Below are 20,933 nucleotides of genomic sequence, written 5' to 3' on the forward strand. Positions count from 1 at the left end.
TGTTATGCCTACCTTCTCTAACTCTTGCAAATACATTATTTCAGCCCTGCATCTACTTGTTAATTACATGTTGATTTTTACCTGACTGGTTCTGAAGGTGATCCGGTAGTTGTACTGCATGCCTTCTTTCTCCTTCCCATCGTCCAGCCTCTCCCTGCGGACGCTCACCGCCACGGGTCCCAGATTCTCATCCACCCCGAAATAATTCTGGTGCTCTACAGACAAGATATAAAAACAATATTCAGATGTTAGGGGCCAAGTCAACTGCTTTAAAAAATAAGGAAATAAGTTTTTCATGATTAGACAAGGGTTGGTTACAGATGTCAAGATATAACAAGGTCTGAAAAAGCTTTCAAAAATGAAAACTTATACCATCTCACACTACGACTAATGAATTAAAGGAGCGCCACTCATTCTGAGTGAAATGTGACAAACAGCTGACTGCAGACTCAACCACAGCAAATAGCCCAACTAACCACCTAATATCAGCTTTTTATACTTGAGTTAATTTAAAAAGGTTACATTTTATCACAATAAGAACTTCAAATTTACCTCTTTACTTGGTGATTGTATGTTTTGCTTAAAGAGTTTGAATGCAAAATATATAATAATGATGAAAATCACATGATTATGGCTGTAATAATCAATATTTCAGCAGCAGTTCTGTTTTGAATAAAAACAACTAGAAAATAAACATAATTTTTATTTTTTTTTATTTTTATGCAAATACTGTAGAATTATACTATACTATGAAAATTGTTGAGGAGCCCATGCCTCATTAGATACAATGGCCTTGCTTACAAATCAGATTAATGGTTTCACACCAGCAACGCATCATCCATCCATTTTCTACGCCTGCTTAATTCCGTCTGTGGACTGGTGCCTATCTCCAGTGATCAAGGGGTGAAATTCAGGGTAGACAGAGGTCAGCAACTATGCAATCATATACTCACACCTAAGGGCAATTTTAACGATCAATTCAGCTAGCATATGTGATTTTGGATGGTGGGATGAAGCCAGAATGACCTTTTTGAGGGGTGAGGCCATTTTGAACCCATCTGAATCCTTTTAAAACCATTTGCAACAGTGACAACAGTGTGTAGAACCTGTTTCACAGATCAGCAAACAGAGAGTCAAACAGAGCTTAGTGTGCAGTCTCTATATTTATTTAATCAGGAATGATTCGTGGAAGTTTGTAAAGCTGTCTTTCACTAAAATTATAGCTTAGCTGCAAGAAATTTGGGGCATGTTTACACCAGCTTTCCACATCTAGAGACTGAAATGTTCACCCTTTTTTAATTTTGCAAATTAGTTCAGTCAGATTGGGTGGAGATCATCTGCAAATGTTCAAGTCTTACCACAGATTCACAAATGGACTTGGGTCTAGGTCATTGTAACACATGATTATGGTTTGATCTAAACGATCCCATTGCATCTCTGGCTGCATTTTTAGAGACCCTTTGCTATTAGATGCTCAATTCATCTTCCAAAAACTGATCGATTTTCCTGATTCCACTACATCCCACATCATGCCACTACCTCTATATTCAAGTTAATCGTTTTCCAACTCCACAAAAAGTTCAGTTTTTGTCTCATCTGACCAGAAAACCTTCTTCTATGTGTTTGCTGTCTCTACTGCAGAAGACACATCCTGTTGTCTTTCTATCAACATTTCATCAATTATGCCTCTTTTTTATACATGCAATATTTGTAGAGTTACCTGTAGCTCCTCCACAACTACCATTTACTTTTTTTCTCCATCTCTGATTAATTATTATATTCTTGTATTTTTAGCTAGATGGCCATATGTATGCACGTTTCCTCTCCAATTTTTGGTAGACAGATGGAACAGTGAGGCTCAAAGCTCCAGAAATTGTTTTATAAGACTGTCTTAGAAAAGCAGTGTCTTCAGTCAGAGGCTTCTTCAAATTCGCTATAACACAGACCACTACAGGAGATCTTTCTTGCCCACAGACATCCGCATCTACAATAACTCTTCGAAGAGTTTTGAATCAATATGAGTTATAATTTCCCTTTGGGATCAATAAAGTATTTTTAAATTTGAATCAAATTGAATTGAAATGAAGAGTGAAAGTCTGGACTGGTCGCATACGGTTCTGTGTGTAATTATTTCGGTGTTGTAATACACAGGTGGCAATGTCCAAATGTCTCTCAGTCTCAGTTAAAACCTCGTACAGCAGGCTCCACCCTCCCACGACCCCAGACAAGATTAAGCAGGTATAGCTGATGGACGGGATTATTGGATGAACTCGCCAAGCAATTTGAATGAGTTGTTGATAAAAGGAGATTTGGATAAATTCTGAATTAAGTACAGAGTCAGACGATTATGGGAGGGACAGTCATTAGTTCAATGACAGGTTGTGTGAACAGCGAGGAGCCAGACTGGAAGCAAATCTAACATATTTGGTGCACAATCTCTGAATAATAGATTAGGTGACCCACTGATCCGTGGAAATCCATCCCAAAATACCGACGGAAATTTCCCAGAAAATCTCCCAAAGATACAGACAGTTCACACAGAAATGAGTGAATCTGATTGTCCTGAATCTGATGCTGTGCATCTTTATTTGTACAAGCACAATTATACCACCCACCCACAGTGCAAGATGTCAAACAGCAAAGAAACATTGTAATAATCTTATGTCCAGACTGCAAATCAAATAAAAGCTTCACCAAGTTCATTTTTATTCTTGCTCAAACAGGTTTACAGTGAAAACATTAATGCCAACTTGGTTGTTGAAAAGCAGAACTTTAAACATTTAGTCTTAAATTGATTATTATGAAAACATAATCATGAGTAATTTAGAGTGTGCAAACTTTATCTTGCACTTTTGTACAGGACTTTCCACACTTATTGCTAATAAAATGGTAAATACAGTTTGGTTTTTATTTTTGTTTTTTGTAAAGTGTACAAAAAAAAAGTCTGAGGACAAAACACGTACCAAGTTGGGTTTTATTTAACAAATTGGGTTTTATTATCTGTGCTTGTCAATTTGCTCTACTTTTTTATATGGAGATGGTATCAATGTTCGTAAATGAAATAAATCCATTAAATCACAAATAAAAAACACAATAAATTTATTTCATTTTTAAAACTTGCAAACTTGTTTTTTACGCTCTCCTAGACAGATTCATATTCAGATGAAGAATGTGTAAGAGTCTATTTTAGACATTTCTACCAGGTGAACCAACACGTCTGTACCTCTGTGCGTATGTTTGTGTGTGTAGACTGTGGACAGGAGTGGAGCTTTGTGAGCATTTTGCAGGGTCTTGAGCAAACACTCTCTAATCCAGCCTAAAGCTGAGGAGATAGACCTGGATTCAACAGACCACAAACAAAGACGTCAGCAGAGGCCTGTAGCGCTGACATTTGCACGGGGAGTTCAGCCACGAAGGTTTTGAATTCATGCCATGGAGTGTGTGTTGTCTGTGTGCCGCCAACATGAAAAGAAGCTACATGAATTATACATTTATTGCATGAAACCAGGTTGTCTGGTGAATCCGTGGCATGTGAGCGACAGAGGGCCAAGGGGAAATACTACAAGAGGCATAAGTTCAACGTTTAGAAGGCAACTAGACATCCAATAGCAACTGCAGGGTGAATGAGAGGCCAACATCAATTTTTCAATCAATTTCTTTAACATGCCCCTGGTGCTCGTCGCATGCTCCACACCATTTGCAAAATGGATTACTTGACAATCATGACAATAGGGATTTATTTTGGCTTCATCTCCTGTCCTGCTGACCCAAAAGGTGCACAGATCCCTTAAATAAAAACCTACTTCTAATCCTGTTTTTATGTTAGGCTTACACTTGCTTTACTGAAAACCCTGACAAACCACATGCAACGTGACCCTGGCTTTTGCATCCAGCAAAGGTTAACCTGTTGGTCTGATAACATATACTGCCCATTAGGAAATCCTGGGGTGAAACATCACAGTTCGCCAGGGTAAGATAAGGTGTAGTCACTCAGTAAGGTCAATGTTCAGTCCAGGTTGATAAAAGCCTGCCATGTAACACTGACACACGGTCAACTTTATGGGAGAGTGCATTTGCTATGAAGTGCAGGTGATGACAAGCTTGTCCATCCAATAAAACACCTCACAAAGGAAGGGCGAAGGCTAAATTCACATACTACGCAATAGGCATCTTCTGAAAAAGCTTCATTATAATATTTACAGTGCTTTCCAAAAGTATTCATAACCTTTTATTCACTTTTTGTCACAAACTTTCATTTATCTTAGATTAATTTTATGTGATACACAAACACAAGATAATCCAAAGTAGTGATTTGGAACAGTTTGCACATCCATTATGACAGAATAAGTCTTAATTCTCACTTCAACCTAAACCACAATTTGCTCATTTTTATAAATATTTGCTGAATATTCGTATTCAAAAGAATCTGCTTTAAAAAATGTATTATAAATAGAGATATGAGAAAACATATAATGCCAAGATTAAATTTGTGTCATTGCTGGTGTGGCCCTCCAACACATTTCAGATTTTTCATGTGGCCCTGTAAAAAAATTAATTTCCCACCCCAATCTAATATGACGAACGAACTTTATGTTTGCCGTGTTCCCAACATGGGTTGCTGTAAAGTGTAAAGGGTCTTCCTATGGCTTTCTTCTTGCAAATCCTCCATAGGGGTGAGATTTGTAGAGTGTAGGTTTATCACATAAATCCTAATAAAATACAATGTAGTTTACAGCTGTAACATGACAAAGTGTGGAAACGTTCAAGGGCTAGGAATGTTTTTGCAAGCGACTGTAAAACAGACAGTAAAGCAGAGAACTTTGTTGGTATTTAAGCAGCTAAAGCTCCACCTGTTATTGGACAAGCAATAAGTGAAACAACATCTCCCTATGGATACGTGGGATCAAAGGTAGCTCCAGTCACGCCACACAGAGCATCTTTATGAAGAAGCTCAGACAAACGAGTGTAAAAGGTGAAGCAGCTGTTTTCTGACGGGCTTAAGAATGGTAATTCAATCAGCTCTGGGCAGCAAGAACAAGCGGTGAGAAAAACAGATATGTTGCAGTGATGGGTGTAGGTCACATGGCATTTCCAGTGTCAGCCGAATAGGTGTTTTAATGAGGAGTACCAAGACCTTAACATAGTTCTGCTGACCCTGCAGCTTCATATGAGAGTCCCCACTCCCCACTGGTCCCTATGGGAAACAGCTGCAACACACCCTCATTCACCTCAGTCTTCTCACATGACTGATCAGAGTTTCTTTGTAGGGAGTGGGCTGAAATCTCAAGGAAGATTTGGATGTTTCTCTGTAACGGCACATGGTCGACCCCAACACAAGCCGGCTATTGTTCTGGATGTTATTCCATCTAGTCCTACAGGAAGATATCTGGCCTTATGAATGTATGCAGATCTAGCTGAACTTACATGATTCAAGGAAGGGCAAATGGCCTAAAGGACTCTGTATGGGCTGAACTGCCGGAATCAGTTCTCATTATTGAAGATGCGTGACAAAAATTGTGTCATCTTGTTCTCAGCCTCATGTCGTCCGCCCCTTCATGTCACAACCCCTGTGGCAAACCTTTAGCCTCCTTTCCAGTTATTGTGTGGTTAGTTTGAATTTCATGGGTGTGTTTATGTATGCAGGTAACAGCTGTACACAACTTCCATGAGTCGCTGCTCTGGCTGTCTATGCAAAGTAGGAGTCGCTGCTCTGGCTATCTATGCAAAGTAGGAAGGATCGTTAGGTAGGACAGGTAGGTAGAACAGCAGTTTTTCAGTAAGAGATCAGATTTTGTAGCCATGAGGAAGTACGTACTGAAATATTAAACTCCCCCTGCTCAGTTCTAGTCTGATGCGGCGGGAAAATGGCTCACCAATGCTTTTTTTCTCAGTAACCAGAAAAATAAAATTAGATTTTCCGGTCCATCAATTATTTCCTCGTAATAGTTGTTCCTCTGCCATGACCACTGTGTTTACTGTACAGTTGTAAACCACACATGACAAAACACAATGACATATACTGCCAGGGGAGCTTGACTCGGTGTGTTTTGTGGACCATGAAAGGTTTGTGAGAAAACAAAAATCAGAAAAACATCTGACCGCACACTGTCAGTTCGACCTTGTCCCGACCATCCTGGACCCTTTAGTCATTGAATAGTTATCACAAAATCAGTGTAAATCACCCTTGTCAACAGCAATTTTCAGTAGTAACTCTTACCTCTTCCATAGAAGAACTTGTGGTAGTAGTATGCTCCAAGATCAATGTGCTCAATAATGTAGCGTTTCACCTTCTCCCTGTGGATTGGCTGGTTTTCTCTTGGCACCTCCAGTACAGAGACGCCAGCATTGGTACAGTGGGAACTCAGAGAGGACTCAAATGAGCAACTCTCCGACATGCCACTGTAATTGGCACTGTTGGCTCTGGAGAGGGAGATCTTCCTCTCCCCCTCACCGCCGATCTCGTTACGAAAGTGCGGACAGCTCAGCACCAAGTTGTTGCTCTTTCCGTCTCCCTCATCCACGTCCAAGTTCTCCTTGGGATTCAGATCCTCTCTGCTCCCAAGTGGAGATTCGAACATGAGTTGATTTCCACTGCTGCAACCTGCTGCTCCAACGTCTCCAGGCACAGCGACAGTGCCGCCTCCCAGCACTCCACCTGCCGCAGCCCCAACACCAGCTGAGGCGGCCGAAGCTCCAGTGGTGGTGTTTTTTCTCTGGCTCAGGTTTGCCCGGCTTGCCACGGCTTCACTGATGTTGAAAAGCACACTTTGGACGTCGTAGTGGGCGAAGCATTTCTGAAAGCTCAGGGGTCGCCGGTCGTCCTCTAAAGAGAGTCTCAAGGCATCACTTTCACTTTTAATGGTCCTCAGTCTCCTGAACAGAGAAGTTTCTGTTGATTCTGATTTAAGACGCCTCATAAAGGACTTTTCCCGTTCCCCGCTGTAGAGAAGAGAACTGTCTATGTAATCATAGCCTGGAATGTGGACTATCTCTCCCCGGGCAATCTGTGCGGCTGTCTGTAAGCTTGGGGACAAAGAGGCATCACAGCGTAACAACTCTGGGAATCCCAGAGGCGGTATGCTCCGATGATCCAGGTTGTCAACTCTGTAGCCTCTGAGCATGGTGAAGAAGCCATCCCCACCGAGGCCCTGGCGGTCAATGGAGGACGTGCTTCCGTATTCACGGTGCAGGGAGGCTCCGGTGTTGGGATTGACAGCGTTCTGGTCCATTATATCCTCAGAGTCAATGTCACTAATGGTCACATCACTGTTGCTCCGCTGACGGATCGGGTGGAGACCCTTTAAGGGAGAGTGGCAGAGAAGGTCGCTGAGTGTGTATTTGTCAGTGTAGTCCACTTCCACACACACTGCCTCGCCTTGCTCCAGTAAATCCACAGCAAGATCTTGCTGTCCGTTCTGGAAAACCGGAATGACACTCTGGTAATTGGGTGAAGGCCGTACATCCCAGCCATCTTTCCGTGGCGGCCATTCTGTCACCCTAGCCCTGACGCCCATTTTGGGCATGGCAGGAGTACCGTTTGTTTTCCCTGCACCGTCAGGTTTCACCTGCATACTGGAGGCTGGTGGTCCCATGCTGCCATTCAAGGCCTTGAGTTTCCTGCTGAATAACTCCTCTGACTGCATGGCTTTGGAGTATTCTTCAGGGTCTCCCACAAATCCCACAAGGGTTGGTTTGTTATCTGTTCCAGGGCTCAAAATACTCATATCCTGCTCGCAGATTCTTTGAAGAGCAAACTTTCAGGAAGTGTCTTCATCATGTCATGTGGCTGGAGGGGGATCTCCTTTCCTCAGTCAAAGAGAGAGCCGTCATCATAACTCACACAGGACGGGTGGCATCACTATCAACACTTCAGGACGACAAGGACACTCAAGAACAGCAGAGTCTTTTCTTACAGGATACCACCAATACAGAAAGGCAGTTGGAGGAGTCGGATCTGCAAGAAAGACAAAAACAAAAGAGAAAACTGAGCACACAGCAAGTGAAAATTTTTCATTTTAAACACAAAAGCATTTCTTCCCTGTCATAATTAAGGTACATTCAGCTGAGCTGCATAAATGATTTTGCAGCTGATCTAAATCGTAGCAAACCTTTATAATGGGGTAAAATTGAGGCTGTATTAGTTTATGAGCTATGTAGTCTGCATGACAAAATACTGCTAATTAGTGTGATGGGAGGAGAGGGTGCCATTATAGGTTTACAACTAGATAGATATACATTGTTGTTGCTGTCTGCAGCCAGTACTGAGCAGATGGTAGATAAGCAAATCACAGTAACAAGAGGCAGATGTTCACTCAAATGTTTGCATGCCAATATCTGATCCTACCACTCGCACCATCACAAACCCAAAAGATTATAAAGAAATGGTTTTGTTATAATTTTTTGTTTCACAAGATGATTACTGTGGGTATTAAAATGCAAACTATCTGGAGCAGATTGTAAAGGAAAGCAGTAACTGATCACGCTTTGTCACACTCCACTCAGCAGCCGTTACATCAGAAGACAATATTTGCTCAACACTGTGTGGTCAGATATGCTGGGAAACTGAGGACACAGGCAGACAAAAGCCTAATATCAGCAGTTTTACTTATTAACCAGAACATCTGAGGGCGAAAAAAAGGGAAGTAAACATTGGTTTTCTTGTCCTTGAAAAACAGCCTTTATTTCTTCTTGGGGATTTCCAGATACACGCCAAATATTTGGTTCTCCTTCTATAACTTATATAAATATATAATGACCATATCCAATGCAATACAGCTCTGGAAAAAATAAGAGACCACTTAAAATGATCATTTTCTCTGATTTAACTTTTTATAGGTCTATGTTTGAGTAAAATGAACATTGTTCTTTTATTCTATGAAATACTGACAACATGTCTCTGAAATTCCACGCAAACATTTTGTGTTTATTTGCAGAAAATGAGAAATGGTCAAAATAACAAAAAAGATTAAGCAAATTCAGACCTCAAATAATGTAAAGAAAACAAATGTTGTTTCATTTAGAAACAACAATACTAATGTTTTAACTCAGAAATCAATATTAGGTGGAATAATCAGAAGATTTTCAATGGGGTTCAATGCAGTGGTCTCTTCATTTTTTACAAAGCTGTATAAACAAAAAGCAAATATCTCATTCAGTCTGTGAGAAATAGATATTGTAGGTAGAATTGTGGCAAAAAACACCATATTATATCACATGTATTTCAACCAATTGCCCAGTTAGCATACTTTTAAACGTTCAGTAACAAGTTATTGGGAGTTAAATTTAACTAAAAATTTTTTGTTGCTAGTCTATTGTTTGTAAATCTACGTGTGATGCACGCACAAACTCAGCCAGAGTCATATGGACCCGTCTATTTTTGTGCAGACAACTTGCAAAACTGAATAGTTAAAGATAAACAACGATAAATAGCTTAAAGTAAAAAGAAGAAGAATTTACAGCGTCTAAAAATTTACAAGGTTAAAACACCAATGATTCCTGCCTGTCTGTATGCTGTGATCTGCTTGATTCACTGTTCACATATGTCTGCCCAAACACCTGTCCATGTGGGAGACAGCTATGTTGAGAGCAGCTGAAGTACTAGTCAAAGTAAAGCGCTAAGATAATGTAGAACACGAAAAACGTTGTAGTTTATTTTAGATGGACAGAATGTAAGTCAGTCTAAAGCATCAAAGAGCAAAATTTATGAAGCAGAACTTTTATCTGTGAGTTTTATCCACACATTAGTAATGAGAAGCATATTGAAATATGCTTTGAGCCAATGTCCTGTCAAAACACAAAAATTATGCTAAGATTAGTCAAGCATATAAAAGAAAGTACACATGCAAACATTTACCAAGAACTTCAAAAGGACTTTTATATAAAGCAGGAGAACTTTTCTTAACGTTTTGTCCACATATTGTTAAAAGGAACCGTACCAAAACATGTTGAATTATTAAATTATTCAACATAAGAGGATAAAGATGCTAACATTAGCTTAGCATTCCATCAAATAAAAATAGTTTCAAGGGGCGAGATGTGAGTTTATCAAAATCTGTAGCTGTATGTGATGAGTTAGATATAAAAACAGTAGTTAAAGCAACGTTACAGAAGCTTTTATGACCTTGCTAACCCCATGTGGGAGCAGCATAATATTATAGATATACTGCATGAAAAAAATAACTGGCTACTGGATAGATTAATTAACTTTCCACATGTTCCACTACTGCACATGTTTTACTTTGGGTCTATTAGGATTATATTAGTGAGATTTGTCTTTGGGTTCCTCTCTTCAAACGCTTGTGTTTGCATTAAAGATCATGCTGCAGCAGATCTGGCTAATGAGTCTTCAGCTCTGACCTAAATGCTTTTTTCCTTGTTCTTTGGAGCTCATGGTGTGCACCGCAATAACGTGAAAACTGCTCTGAGTTATCCAGTCATCCTTCCGCATCACAGAAAACATGGTTCCAAGTGATCAGTAAAGATAATAAGCTAAGATGAAGCTTCTCTCTTCCTAAAGTTCAGCTGTAAACACAGCAGATGAGTGTCGCTTCATGCCCTAGTCTTCACCTCATCTTTTATCCAAGAGGTCTTTTAGTGTGAAAGCTGCAGATCTCACGTAATTGTTTACATTTGTCTACAATGTTTGAAATCAAAAAGGAGCATAGCCTATTTTGAGAAAGGGAAAATGGTTCACAATGAGATTAGTTGCAAGCCAAAACCAGATAGCATACACACTGAAGGAAACATTTTAATTATAAAGTAAAGCACTCACAGCTGCCTGCATGGATGAAATACAGGTTAATGCATGCATGCATGACCCAAATATGCAAGGGAAATATAGTAATTCCTCATGTAGACTCAGTGCTAAATCATTAAAAGCCTTTCTTCTCCTTCATCAGGAGGCTGTTTATGAACTCGGTTTCAATAACCAGCAATAAAAGGCGACTTAATGCTGCGTCTCATTTATGGGTTCGAGAGGACAGCGCCTTACAAGCTTGTGCAATGTGAATGCATAATGCAGCGATGTGCCAAATAATGAATAATGCAACATGTGACCGACTGCAACATAATGAACATTAGAAAAGTGGAATATCAACACAGATCAGATCAGGATTTGAAAGGGTCAAATAGGCAAACATGAGTTTAAAGTGTTTGTTTTTGTTTCCTTTAGATAGTGAAACAGAAAATATTTAAGTATCTGAATCTACTCCCATCAGTTTGATGTTATATTTAAAATTATAGCTTAAACTCTTGGTTAGAATTAATATGTAATGGAAGAAATAACAAGAAAACAGTGAGTTATGATCCAAAAATGTAGGTTATCCAGAATGCTTTGCAAAAGTATTCCTACCCTTTTAATTTTTTCCCCCATTTTGTCACAATTAAAACATAACTAAGTTTAAATTTTATTCCTGCATACTTTGCATCACCCCAAAAAGTTCACCTTTGGTCTATCATTATTACTAGAAAATCTCATTCTGCATGTTTTAGTTTACACTAAATGGGAATATGGAAACTGGATTTCTTATGGCTTTCTTCCAAAAAATATATTTTTTCCTCCCACTATTTCATAAGTGAATAATTCAGAGTACCGTACATAGCTGATAGTTTTCATGTGGATAGTTAAAGTCTGCTAAGCTGCCAATGCACCTAACCAGAGGGGCAGCTTTTCATTGGCTGATGCCCATTCTACGTGGGCATCATCCAATGTAGACGTGCATGGCCGTCTCACAAACACACTTAGCTTCCCGTTAGCTAAGTACAGCATAATGGCAGAACTGATACAACTTCTACACCTTGAAGCCTGTCTGCTACACAGTCTTACGTTAGCTAAACAGATCAATATCCAATGTGTACTGTATCCGACATACACTAAAGATTTTATTTTAGCAGAAAATACTTTGGACTAAACTGTTACTCGTGTTAGCCACGCTAGCACCAAGTACAGCTAGTCAATCAACCATCGCTGTGTTAGGGAAGCGCTGATTAATAATCGAGAAATAAATATCAAGCCTGGAAACTTGATATCGTAACGGACTGAATGTTATGTTTTTAACGTAATATTTGCTCGTCTTGCGGGGAGCAGGCGGTTGCCACGGTAACAGGTGTGCTTAAACTACAAAGAGAGAGAGAGTAAAAAGGTAGGAGTGGTTTTGAGTTGATCACCTGTTCGGGTTATTTTACCTTTGTTTACCTTTGCTGTGGCGCATTACAGCCGCTGTAGTTTCTAAACGTTGGACCTCGTTCATTTGTGAGTTTACGTCATTCACAACAAACATCAAATGGAACAAATATATTTCATAAAATTTTAACAAACAAATGGCTTCTACCGTGGTAATTATGTGAAATTAAATTAATTATATCCCAGCTTCAGAAGATTTGCCTTTGCCTTTACAGAGCTCTTTGGTTCCTCCTATCAGTCTGTAGCTTCTCATATTGAGGTCATCAAACCAAATTTCAGATCTACCATAACTGACTGACACCTGATGGCCTCAGGTTTGCAACCAGCTTGTGACTGAGAAACCAGTAACATCCTCCCAGATGATGACATGAACTTGTTAGTTCCTCTGTCCATTGTAGAAGCTGATATATTGTGAAAATCCGCTAGAAATGATGCAGTAATCGAGTCATGTTTACATAGAAACAACGTGCCACGAGGCTTTGCTTGTGAGACTTGCGGTCACGTGGGTCGGTTGTGGGCGGAGCTTGGTAAGGTCCATTGCTGCAGCACCTCCACGAATTTAGTTTATTTATTTAGTTAGTTGTGCCATTCTCTGTACCAATTTGGAAAAACTGGTTAAAAGTACTCTGTGAGATATTTAAAGTTTGGGATATTGTTTTATAATTAACAATTTTCTCCTTGTATGCTGTGTAATCCTTGATCTTCATGATGCCGTTAATCCAATAATGTTCTCCACAAATTTCCAAGAACTTTGTGTTTAAATAGCTATTTTACATACAGGTGACTCAATTTACTAATTAAGTGACTTCTCATGGAAATTGGTTGCACTGGGCTTTATTTATAAGTATGAAAATAAAGAGGCATGATTTTAATATGTAAATAAATATAAGAAAATTACATATTTCATTTGAAGTTCACAATTATGCTTTGCTTTGTCGTATTGATACATTAAAGTATTAAAATGTTAAGGCAAAAAACACAAGATTTTTATTTTCAAAGACGTTTATCAAAGTAATATTTTTCCTTTAAGTTGTGACAAGGAGCAGAAGCGACTCCAGCCAAACTCTAAATGTCACATGTTGACCAAACGCTGCCTCTTCACACTCACAATTAGGGCAGGTAACAGCAAAATGTGGCACCGGTGCATGAAGCGGGATCAGAGTTGACACTCTTAACAGAGACGTTTCTTTACTTCTGGCTGCGAACAGGAAGAACAAAGACACTGACATAATGCAATCTGATTGCAAGGCAACAAAACAGCATGTCTGACCTTTCGCTGCTGCCAGTGAAAAAGATACCTTAACAAATACCTTAAGTTATCTGGGATAAAAAGCATTATGCTGCTATTAATTGTTCAGCTCAAAAACAGAGCATTCTGAGTGAATTTTCTTAAACTCTTGTTTACATAAGACTAACAAACAGCAGACCAGACTATTTATGTACACACAGTCCAGCATGTCTGCATTTCTGTAGCTAAATGGGGTCAAATAGGCCCTTATTTCATGTCAGAGACAGGACAGGATAAGCCAGGGAACATGGTGGTCTGTGTTTCCTTTGCCTTTTCTCTCCTAGCTACTTTCCCCCACCAAAATGATTGATGCCAGTAGTTATAACACGTCTCACTCTGCATCTAGCCCACAGTTCCCACGACCAATGGAGAGCGCTACTTGGTCAGCAGAATTCCTGCTGGAGTGTGACCTGAAGGCTGTTTTCTGTCCTTTCTTTTGTTGCCGTCTGCACAGGAGAGGCAACAGATGGAGGGTGGGAGGTCTGCTTTTCCAGCAGCCCTCTGCTAACTGGAGTAATGCACTGCTATTAGGCCTGTTTTAGGCACAGGGCCTGGTGTACAAGGGGACTGGATGGAGATAGGGAGAGACATGGAGGCCTAATTACAGTAATGAACTCATTTTCTGTCTCTGATGTTGGATAGTCTGTCTTTCATCTTGGTTCATCCAGATGAGCTGCCCTGCAGTTCAGCCAGGTCTTAAAATAATCCCCTGACATTGTGGCCTGATTAAAGGCTCCATAGATATTAATACACTGTCAGAAAAGTGGGTACATTCAGTCCACCACCCTGAGATTAATGCACTTCTGTTGCTAGAAGCAGACTTCAACTGAACAGGATGTAAACCGATTGTCGCTACAGATGTTCTGATCAGGAGTTTTTCTCAGATTCCAATATTGATCCAGTCAGATACTTATCTACAATAAAAGAAATATACAGTATATAGCTTGAAAATTCAGTAACTTTCAAAACAAATGTGGATAAATCAGTTTTACTCACCTATCAATGTCATTCCAGATGCAGTAATATGTGTTTTTCTTAAAACTATTTTGTCTCAAAATTGTAATTTCCTGAAAAGAAAATGGTCTACACTACAGCTAGCATGTTTACTTTCTGTTTTGATATGAGTTACTGATGATTCTGTATATATATACAGTACAGACCAAAAGTTTGGACACACCTTTTAATTCAATGAATTTCCTTTATTTTCATGACTGTTGACATTGCGGATTGACACTGAAGGCATGAAAACTATGAACAACACATGTGGAAATATGCACTAAACAAAAAAGTGTAAAACAACTGAAAATACCCTTTATATTCTAGTTTCTTCAAAGTAGCAACCTTTTGCTGTGATTACTGCTTTGCACACACTCTGCATTTTCTTGATGAGCTTCAAGAGGTAGTCACCTGAAATGGTTTTCACTTCATAGGTGTGCCCTGTCAGGTTAATAAGTGGGATTTCTTGCCTTATAAATAGTCATGAAAATAAAGAAAACCCATTGAATTAGAAGGTGTGTCCAAACGTTTGGTCTGTACTGTAGATATATATAAAACTGACAGTCAAGTTTGAACAAAACTTAGAGGAAACGTTGATCTCCTGCTTCATAAACTTAGTGATTTGCGTTGAACATCATCAAATTGAATAAACTGTTTCAGCTGTTTTCTATTCAACTCTGCACAGCTAACCAGGGATGTGACCAACATAAATTTGGTGCAGTGTACCTGTCTCAGGAGTTGAGTTTCATCAGACTTTATTACAGATTGAAATTGAAAATGTTGCAATCTATGGAACGGAAAAAATATATATTTTTGCAACTGGACCAGGATTTCTCAAGTTAACTAGAACAAAGAAGCAAAACTTGCCAAAAGTAAGTTTTCTGGATATTACGACAGATCTAGGATTTGTTGAAACTTCAGACTGCCATTTCAAAATATACTAGCAAAATCTGAAAACTGTAAAAAAAAAAAAAGAAAAAAAGAAAGAAAATTGCTAAACAAAAGAAGTACAAGATCGTCCCTATTTATACATCAGAGATTATGTTTAACATATCAGGGGGGTTTTGTACCTAACTAAAGAAAATACATCAAAGTGCAAGCTGGTTTTTGATTCAAAAACAAAACAGATATCTCAGTTTTTGACCTGCTGGTCAATCTGGATGTTTGACTAGTTCATATAAGAGTCATTTCATACCTCAGCTTTATCCCTTGTTCAACTGAAAGGTATATTTGTCGTCAATTTCTTTATCTGTCACAGCTGGACTCTAGTTAACATGAAGGCACCCAGACTCCAAATGGACAGAAAGTCCAGAGAGACCTTATTGATGTATCTGAAGCCCAGTATTTTTCCAAATGTTAAAGAACCACCGAGTGAAGCTGATATTGCACAGTTTTTAGTAAATTGGATGGTTCATGTACAAAGGTGACCAAAACAACATGTCTGCACAAAATATCAAAATTTGCATAGATGTCACAGGAGGATTTTATTGCATGATCCTGACACTACTGACTGCATCGCTTCAAACTCTTAAAAACAGTATTTACATTATTTTGAAACCATATTCCTCTAAACTGTAAAACGTTTCACTACATCCTATCAAATGCACATAACATCAAAGCCAAATATGTTGGGTTTTTTTTGGGCTGACAGGGCTGCCATGCCATTCTGAGCCCGGAGGTGAAAACAAGCCTGTGATTAAGGTCAATTACATTTAATGAAGCCTTGTGTAATTGAGTCATAAAAATGCTCCTCTGTTTGCTGCAGACAGGAAGTCATTGCCGGCCTCGTCCCCAAGATGACGAGCTAAAACCGTCACCATCTTCCCCCCTCTGCAGCCGAGTCAAATACAAGCCAGGATGATTACTGAAGATTTCCGGCTCATGCTAGTCATCATAAACTGATTCAGGCAGCGTTGCCACGTGGAGCAAATTTACAGCTTCTTCCCAGCACACGCATTAGCCCATTTGTCTCTGTTCCAGTTACCTGCCTGCCGTCATCTTCTGTGGAGACGTTGCATCCCATCAGATGTTTGGATGTGTCACATTGTGTTCATCGTTAACAGCCAGGAAGGAAAAGAACCCGAGTGGAAAGAAAACAAACCTGAAGGCAAACTCTTTATGCCTTGCTGCCCACTATTTGATTCCTCAATAAACTCACAATAAAAACAATGAATCACTTGCAATGTCACTCCATACTCAAAAATGATCAAGTCCACCCTCCAAGGACATGATTTAAAATCGAATAAGAGCTCTGCTTTCCATCCTTCACAGAATAGCATCTGTTTTCAAAGTTGCAGTGGAAACTGGAGGTGTGTGTGTGTGTGATGCATCAAATTCATCACACTTGCAGTAAGAGGGGGGGTCACGTCTGTAACTAGACAGCCATTTTCTAGTTTGATGAAAAAACACTTGTGTTTCTGCTTCGGTGGAGCAATTCTTCAGTCTAACTGGGTTACTGCAAAGTAGAATGCGAAGTTAAGAGGAGAGTAGAAAGCGGTGGGGCAGGAAGAAAGGAGTTGGGCGGGAGTTTTGCCAAATCTCGCTCAAAGCGTTTTCTTCAGTTTAACCGCAGATGCAATTAATTGGGCAATGTTAGCCTTAAGAGTTCATTACAGGGGCCTGGGAAACCAGGCATGCCTTTTTCCCCAAGTGCTTCCATAACCAGAGGACCCTTCTGAAGGGGTATTAAGACTTTCTAAGTGTGTATCTGCACCACTGCTCGCACTCGCTGATGCTATGAAAGTTTAAATCAAAACGCACCATTCAGCTTCTCACTCTTTTATCTGCAGGCTCCAACAATTCAGCGTCACAACGGGGAAGAGTCTCCCAATTAGCGCTGATGCCAAAGCCTCTCCATTGACAACCCCCTATCCCGTCTTCCTGCACACAGCAATGCCTCAGTGCATCTGAGCCGGTAAGAGCCCAGTTCTCTAACTCCACCCTTTCTTAGAGCTCCAAAAGGAACACCCACGTGTGGAAGCATTGCCTGCAGGGAGTAATGCTGAGATTTTAATGACCAGTGTGAAAGCAGGGTCACACCCTCAGTAGGAGGTATGGAAACCAATGAAATTAGTTGCACTCAGCTCCCTCTGATATGTGGAAACAAGAGAAATACACCCAAGCTCATCCAAAAATATCCTAAAAGATTGCAAGTGTTTATTTAGGTTAATCAGGATTGCATGAGTTACAGAATTTAAGCAATTCAGCAACATCATCCATTAGTTAGGATGTAGAGATATGTCTCTCACGAAGGCCAGCAATAATGGAAAGATAGGAAACCCTTGCTGGTAAATCTGCACAGTACATGTGTCTGTTTTGTGGACAGAGAGGATATTTGCAGTATATTTGAGTTGTGATGCTTATGAAAATCCTGATCTAACCCGAGATGCAGAGACGTCACTTTCTTAGAGCAGCATATCATCAATCGCCATAGAAACACCAGGCAGATAGACAATGTGTGACAGGAGGAAAAGCAAATGTTTGCTTTTAAGATGTGTCAAAAATAAATGCATCACATTCTTATTGTTGTAGAAATTGTGACGCTCATTTCACTGCGATATTTAAACTGTTATTCGTTTAAAAACAAAAAAAATAAAATACTTTTGAAGAATTTAACACAGAACACAAACCGGCTTACATCTGGGTTGACATCCTAAACACATGACTGAGTCTACTGATCAGCAGGATTTGGTGAGAACAAGAATTTGCAGACACTTTTACATGTTTTTATCTGCATACCGTGAAAATAAAAAGCCCAAAGCAGGGATTAACTCGTCTGTTACAGACCTGTTGGATTGCCTGTGAAGACACAAAATGTTTTAATCTTGAATGCATAATGCGCCCAAGTCTCTTCATTTTTAATTATTCATCTGCCATCTTGTCTTATGCATTGCACCAGGATTCCCAAGCTATCTCTGCTACTAAAACTAATTTTGCAGGGCGATAAATTGTCCCAGTAATTATTGCGAAAAACTATAACATTGTTTTGATTTTCAAGTTATGGGATAAAAATGCAAGTTTGTCTACACTAGAATTGAAACACAACCAAAAACAATAAATAAAGACCTACACACAACAGAAACCACAAATAAAATGGATTATAAAGTCTGTAAACAAAATTGACAGTCAGAAAATATTAAACTTCAGAATGGAAGTTTTTATGAAATTATCTGAAATTGCGTATTGCATCAGACTTAACCACAATCCACCTTATCGAGCACAACCAAAATCAATGCAACCCAGGGTTTCTCCCAGTGTATTATAAACCTGGCGGGTCACCAGGCTCTACGTGTGGCCCCACCAGGCTAAATCTTTTAAAATGTTTGCATTTTTAAGACTTTATGGTTGGTTTTCAGGTATTAATCTTCCAATCTTTTAATAACACATAATTATCAAGTGATATTTTCAAATTTTCTGTCAACTTTAAAGATTTTTTTTCTCAAAAAGACAATGGACCGTTGGATGCATGACTGCCGTATCGCCCAACCGCCAAGCTTAGCAAGTTTTCCTGGGGAAACCCTGCAGTCATTTAAAATATCTCCCCTGAACTCCAGAAAAATCTTAAGAAACGCAGAAAGCTGTGTGCAGTACACATGCTTCCACGGTGAGCAACAATTAAAGGCTTTTTGTTTACATCTCAGCCCACACAGACGGGACTGGACATGACCCAACGACAGCAGAACAATCAGCAGAGGAGATAAATAAGGAGGTCAGCCAGCAATGAGTAAACATAAACCATCACTGTCCCTTCATTCCCTGGGCACTGTGCCGCATACTGGACTGTGGGAAATGCCTACACTAATGTCCTCTCTGCGCCCCAGGTGCAGAAAACAGATGAGAAAAAAAAAGGAGACTGTGTATTCAAGATTCTTACCACTGACGGCTGCTTCTTAATCTGTTTCACCTCCAAGGATAAGACAAGAAATCTTTTAAAAAGATGTTAGTACAAAACTTCTGCTTCCCACAAACTGCAGACAAAGTGTGAGAAGTTTTCTGCCCAAGTGCCCTCCAACGGTCGACTCACCCCACCTAATCTGTCAACATCAATTCACTCGCACGTAAAATTAAACACGAGTTCTGTTTGCTTTGCTGTGGACTTTGGGGTTTGGACTAGTGGTTATTTGTAGCTGTGGTCTTTTATCCTGTTTTTCTACATCAGTCCCCCCTCCAGTCTGCTCTGCGTTGCATTGTCTGTGGCTCCATCTGGAATGTGGCGGCTGCACAGCTGAGGCTAACGCTCAGGGGTCATCCCATGTATGGACTGCACTTTATGTAGTTGAGAAAACAGTAAGTGTTCACCCAACACAAAGTGCAAAATCGTAAATTGTTTTTATTTCCTGCCCACATTCAAACGTCTTAATATCTACCAGATGCTGCTGCAGACAGAAAAGGAGCAGATTCCAGCACAAAAAGGATTTTTAAATTATGGGATTTAAATGAAAAAGAGAATAGGAAAAAGGAATAGCCTTTCACATAACGGAGCTTGGTGTTTTTCTAATGAGACAAATAAAGCACAAAAGTTTTCAGTTGATGATTTAATTTATTGTCGCAGAAACTTTCCGACCACACAAAGTCAAAGTGGAATACTTCAAAAATCAACATCATGTGTCAATTTAAAGAAACGGATATCTATCACCGGACAGAAAACATGGAACAATGGTGGCTGGCTTTCCAAAATTACTGCAAAACCTCATTGATGTCTCATTTACGAGATCACAAAATTACCTAGAAACAACATTTAAACCAGTATCGGCCTCAGCTGACGTCTGTTTTTATGATACAACAATAAGAAAGAGGCTGTGTGAAAACTGAGATTCCCAAGGCAAACATCACTGCAGACCAAAAAGAACACAAAGAACACATCTTACATTTACAATGTTGAGGAATTTTGGGACTGATGAGGCTGGTTTTAATCTTAAGACAGATTTTCAAAAAAAGACCTCATTCTAATAGTCAAACATGATGGTAGTAGTGGGATGGTCGGTGGCTGCTATGTTTCTCCAGTTGATTTTTTATAATTTATAGAACCGTCTGTAGGAGAAAATCCAAACGAGGTCGGTGTCCCTAAACCACCCATTGATTCATGCATCGGACACTTGCATAAGCATTAGTTTAGCAATCTGGTGTGACAACCCTCAAGCTGCAATTGTTATCTGGAGGTCTTCTAATTAAAAAAAGAAATCTATAAACAGCTTTGTTAGCACTAGACACTTCTCTCAGCCGTTTTGAAACTATGAAACAACGAGAACTAGATGTACAATAAAAGGGTCCGGTGTTTCTTCAAAGAGAGAGTTTTCTGTAAAATCAACTGTTTTTTAGCTTTATATTGTGTTATGATGTTATTTTCTATTCCCTCCCATCTGCTGAACTTATCTTACAAACTACTTCTCAGTCCAAAACTCCTAGGAACGGTTGTAAACGGCATCATGGAGGAGCGTTGTGATGACATGCTGAAGAAAGAGTGTCATT

General features: G+C 39.5%; 1 protein-coding gene and 2 long non-coding RNA genes across 8 annotated transcripts in view; 2 read left to right on the forward strand and 1 right to left on the reverse strand.

Annotated features, from left to right (window-relative positions):
* The window catches only part of LOC114137938 (signal-induced proliferation-associated 1-like protein 2), a 115,132-nt gene that overhangs the window by 65,714 nt on the left and 28,485 nt on the right, over positions 1-20,933 (reverse strand). For all 6 annotated transcript variants that reach the window (XM_028006814.1, XM_028006813.1, XM_028006812.1 and 3 more), the window contains 2 exons: positions 6,218-7,954; positions 82-215 (listed from right to left, as the gene is read on the reverse strand). In XM_028006814.1, coding sequence (XP_027862615.1) covers positions 82-215; positions 6,218-7,724 — 1,641 coding nt within the window. In that variant the 5' untranslated portion in view covers positions 7,725-7,954. The remainder of the gene's footprint in view (positions 1-81; positions 216-6,217; positions 7,955-20,933) is intronic.
* On the forward strand, positions 12,105-16,638 carry LOC114137941 (uncharacterized). Its single transcript, XR_003594136.1, has 2 exons — positions 12,105-12,140; positions 16,231-16,638. It is a non-coding gene; the product is annotated as an uncharacterized LOC114137941 (long non-coding RNA).
* Positions 17,253-19,946, forward strand: LOC114137940 (uncharacterized). The gene is made up of 3 exons (XR_003594135.1): positions 17,253-17,379; positions 19,624-19,751; positions 19,835-19,946. It is a non-coding gene; the product is annotated as an uncharacterized LOC114137940 (long non-coding RNA).

Source organism: Xiphophorus couchianus, chromosome 22, assembly GCF_001444195.1.
Source record: "Xiphophorus couchianus chromosome 22, X_couchianus-1.0, whole genome shotgun sequence".
Lineage (NCBI taxonomy): Eukaryota > Metazoa > Chordata > Actinopteri > Cyprinodontiformes > Poeciliidae > Xiphophorus > Xiphophorus couchianus.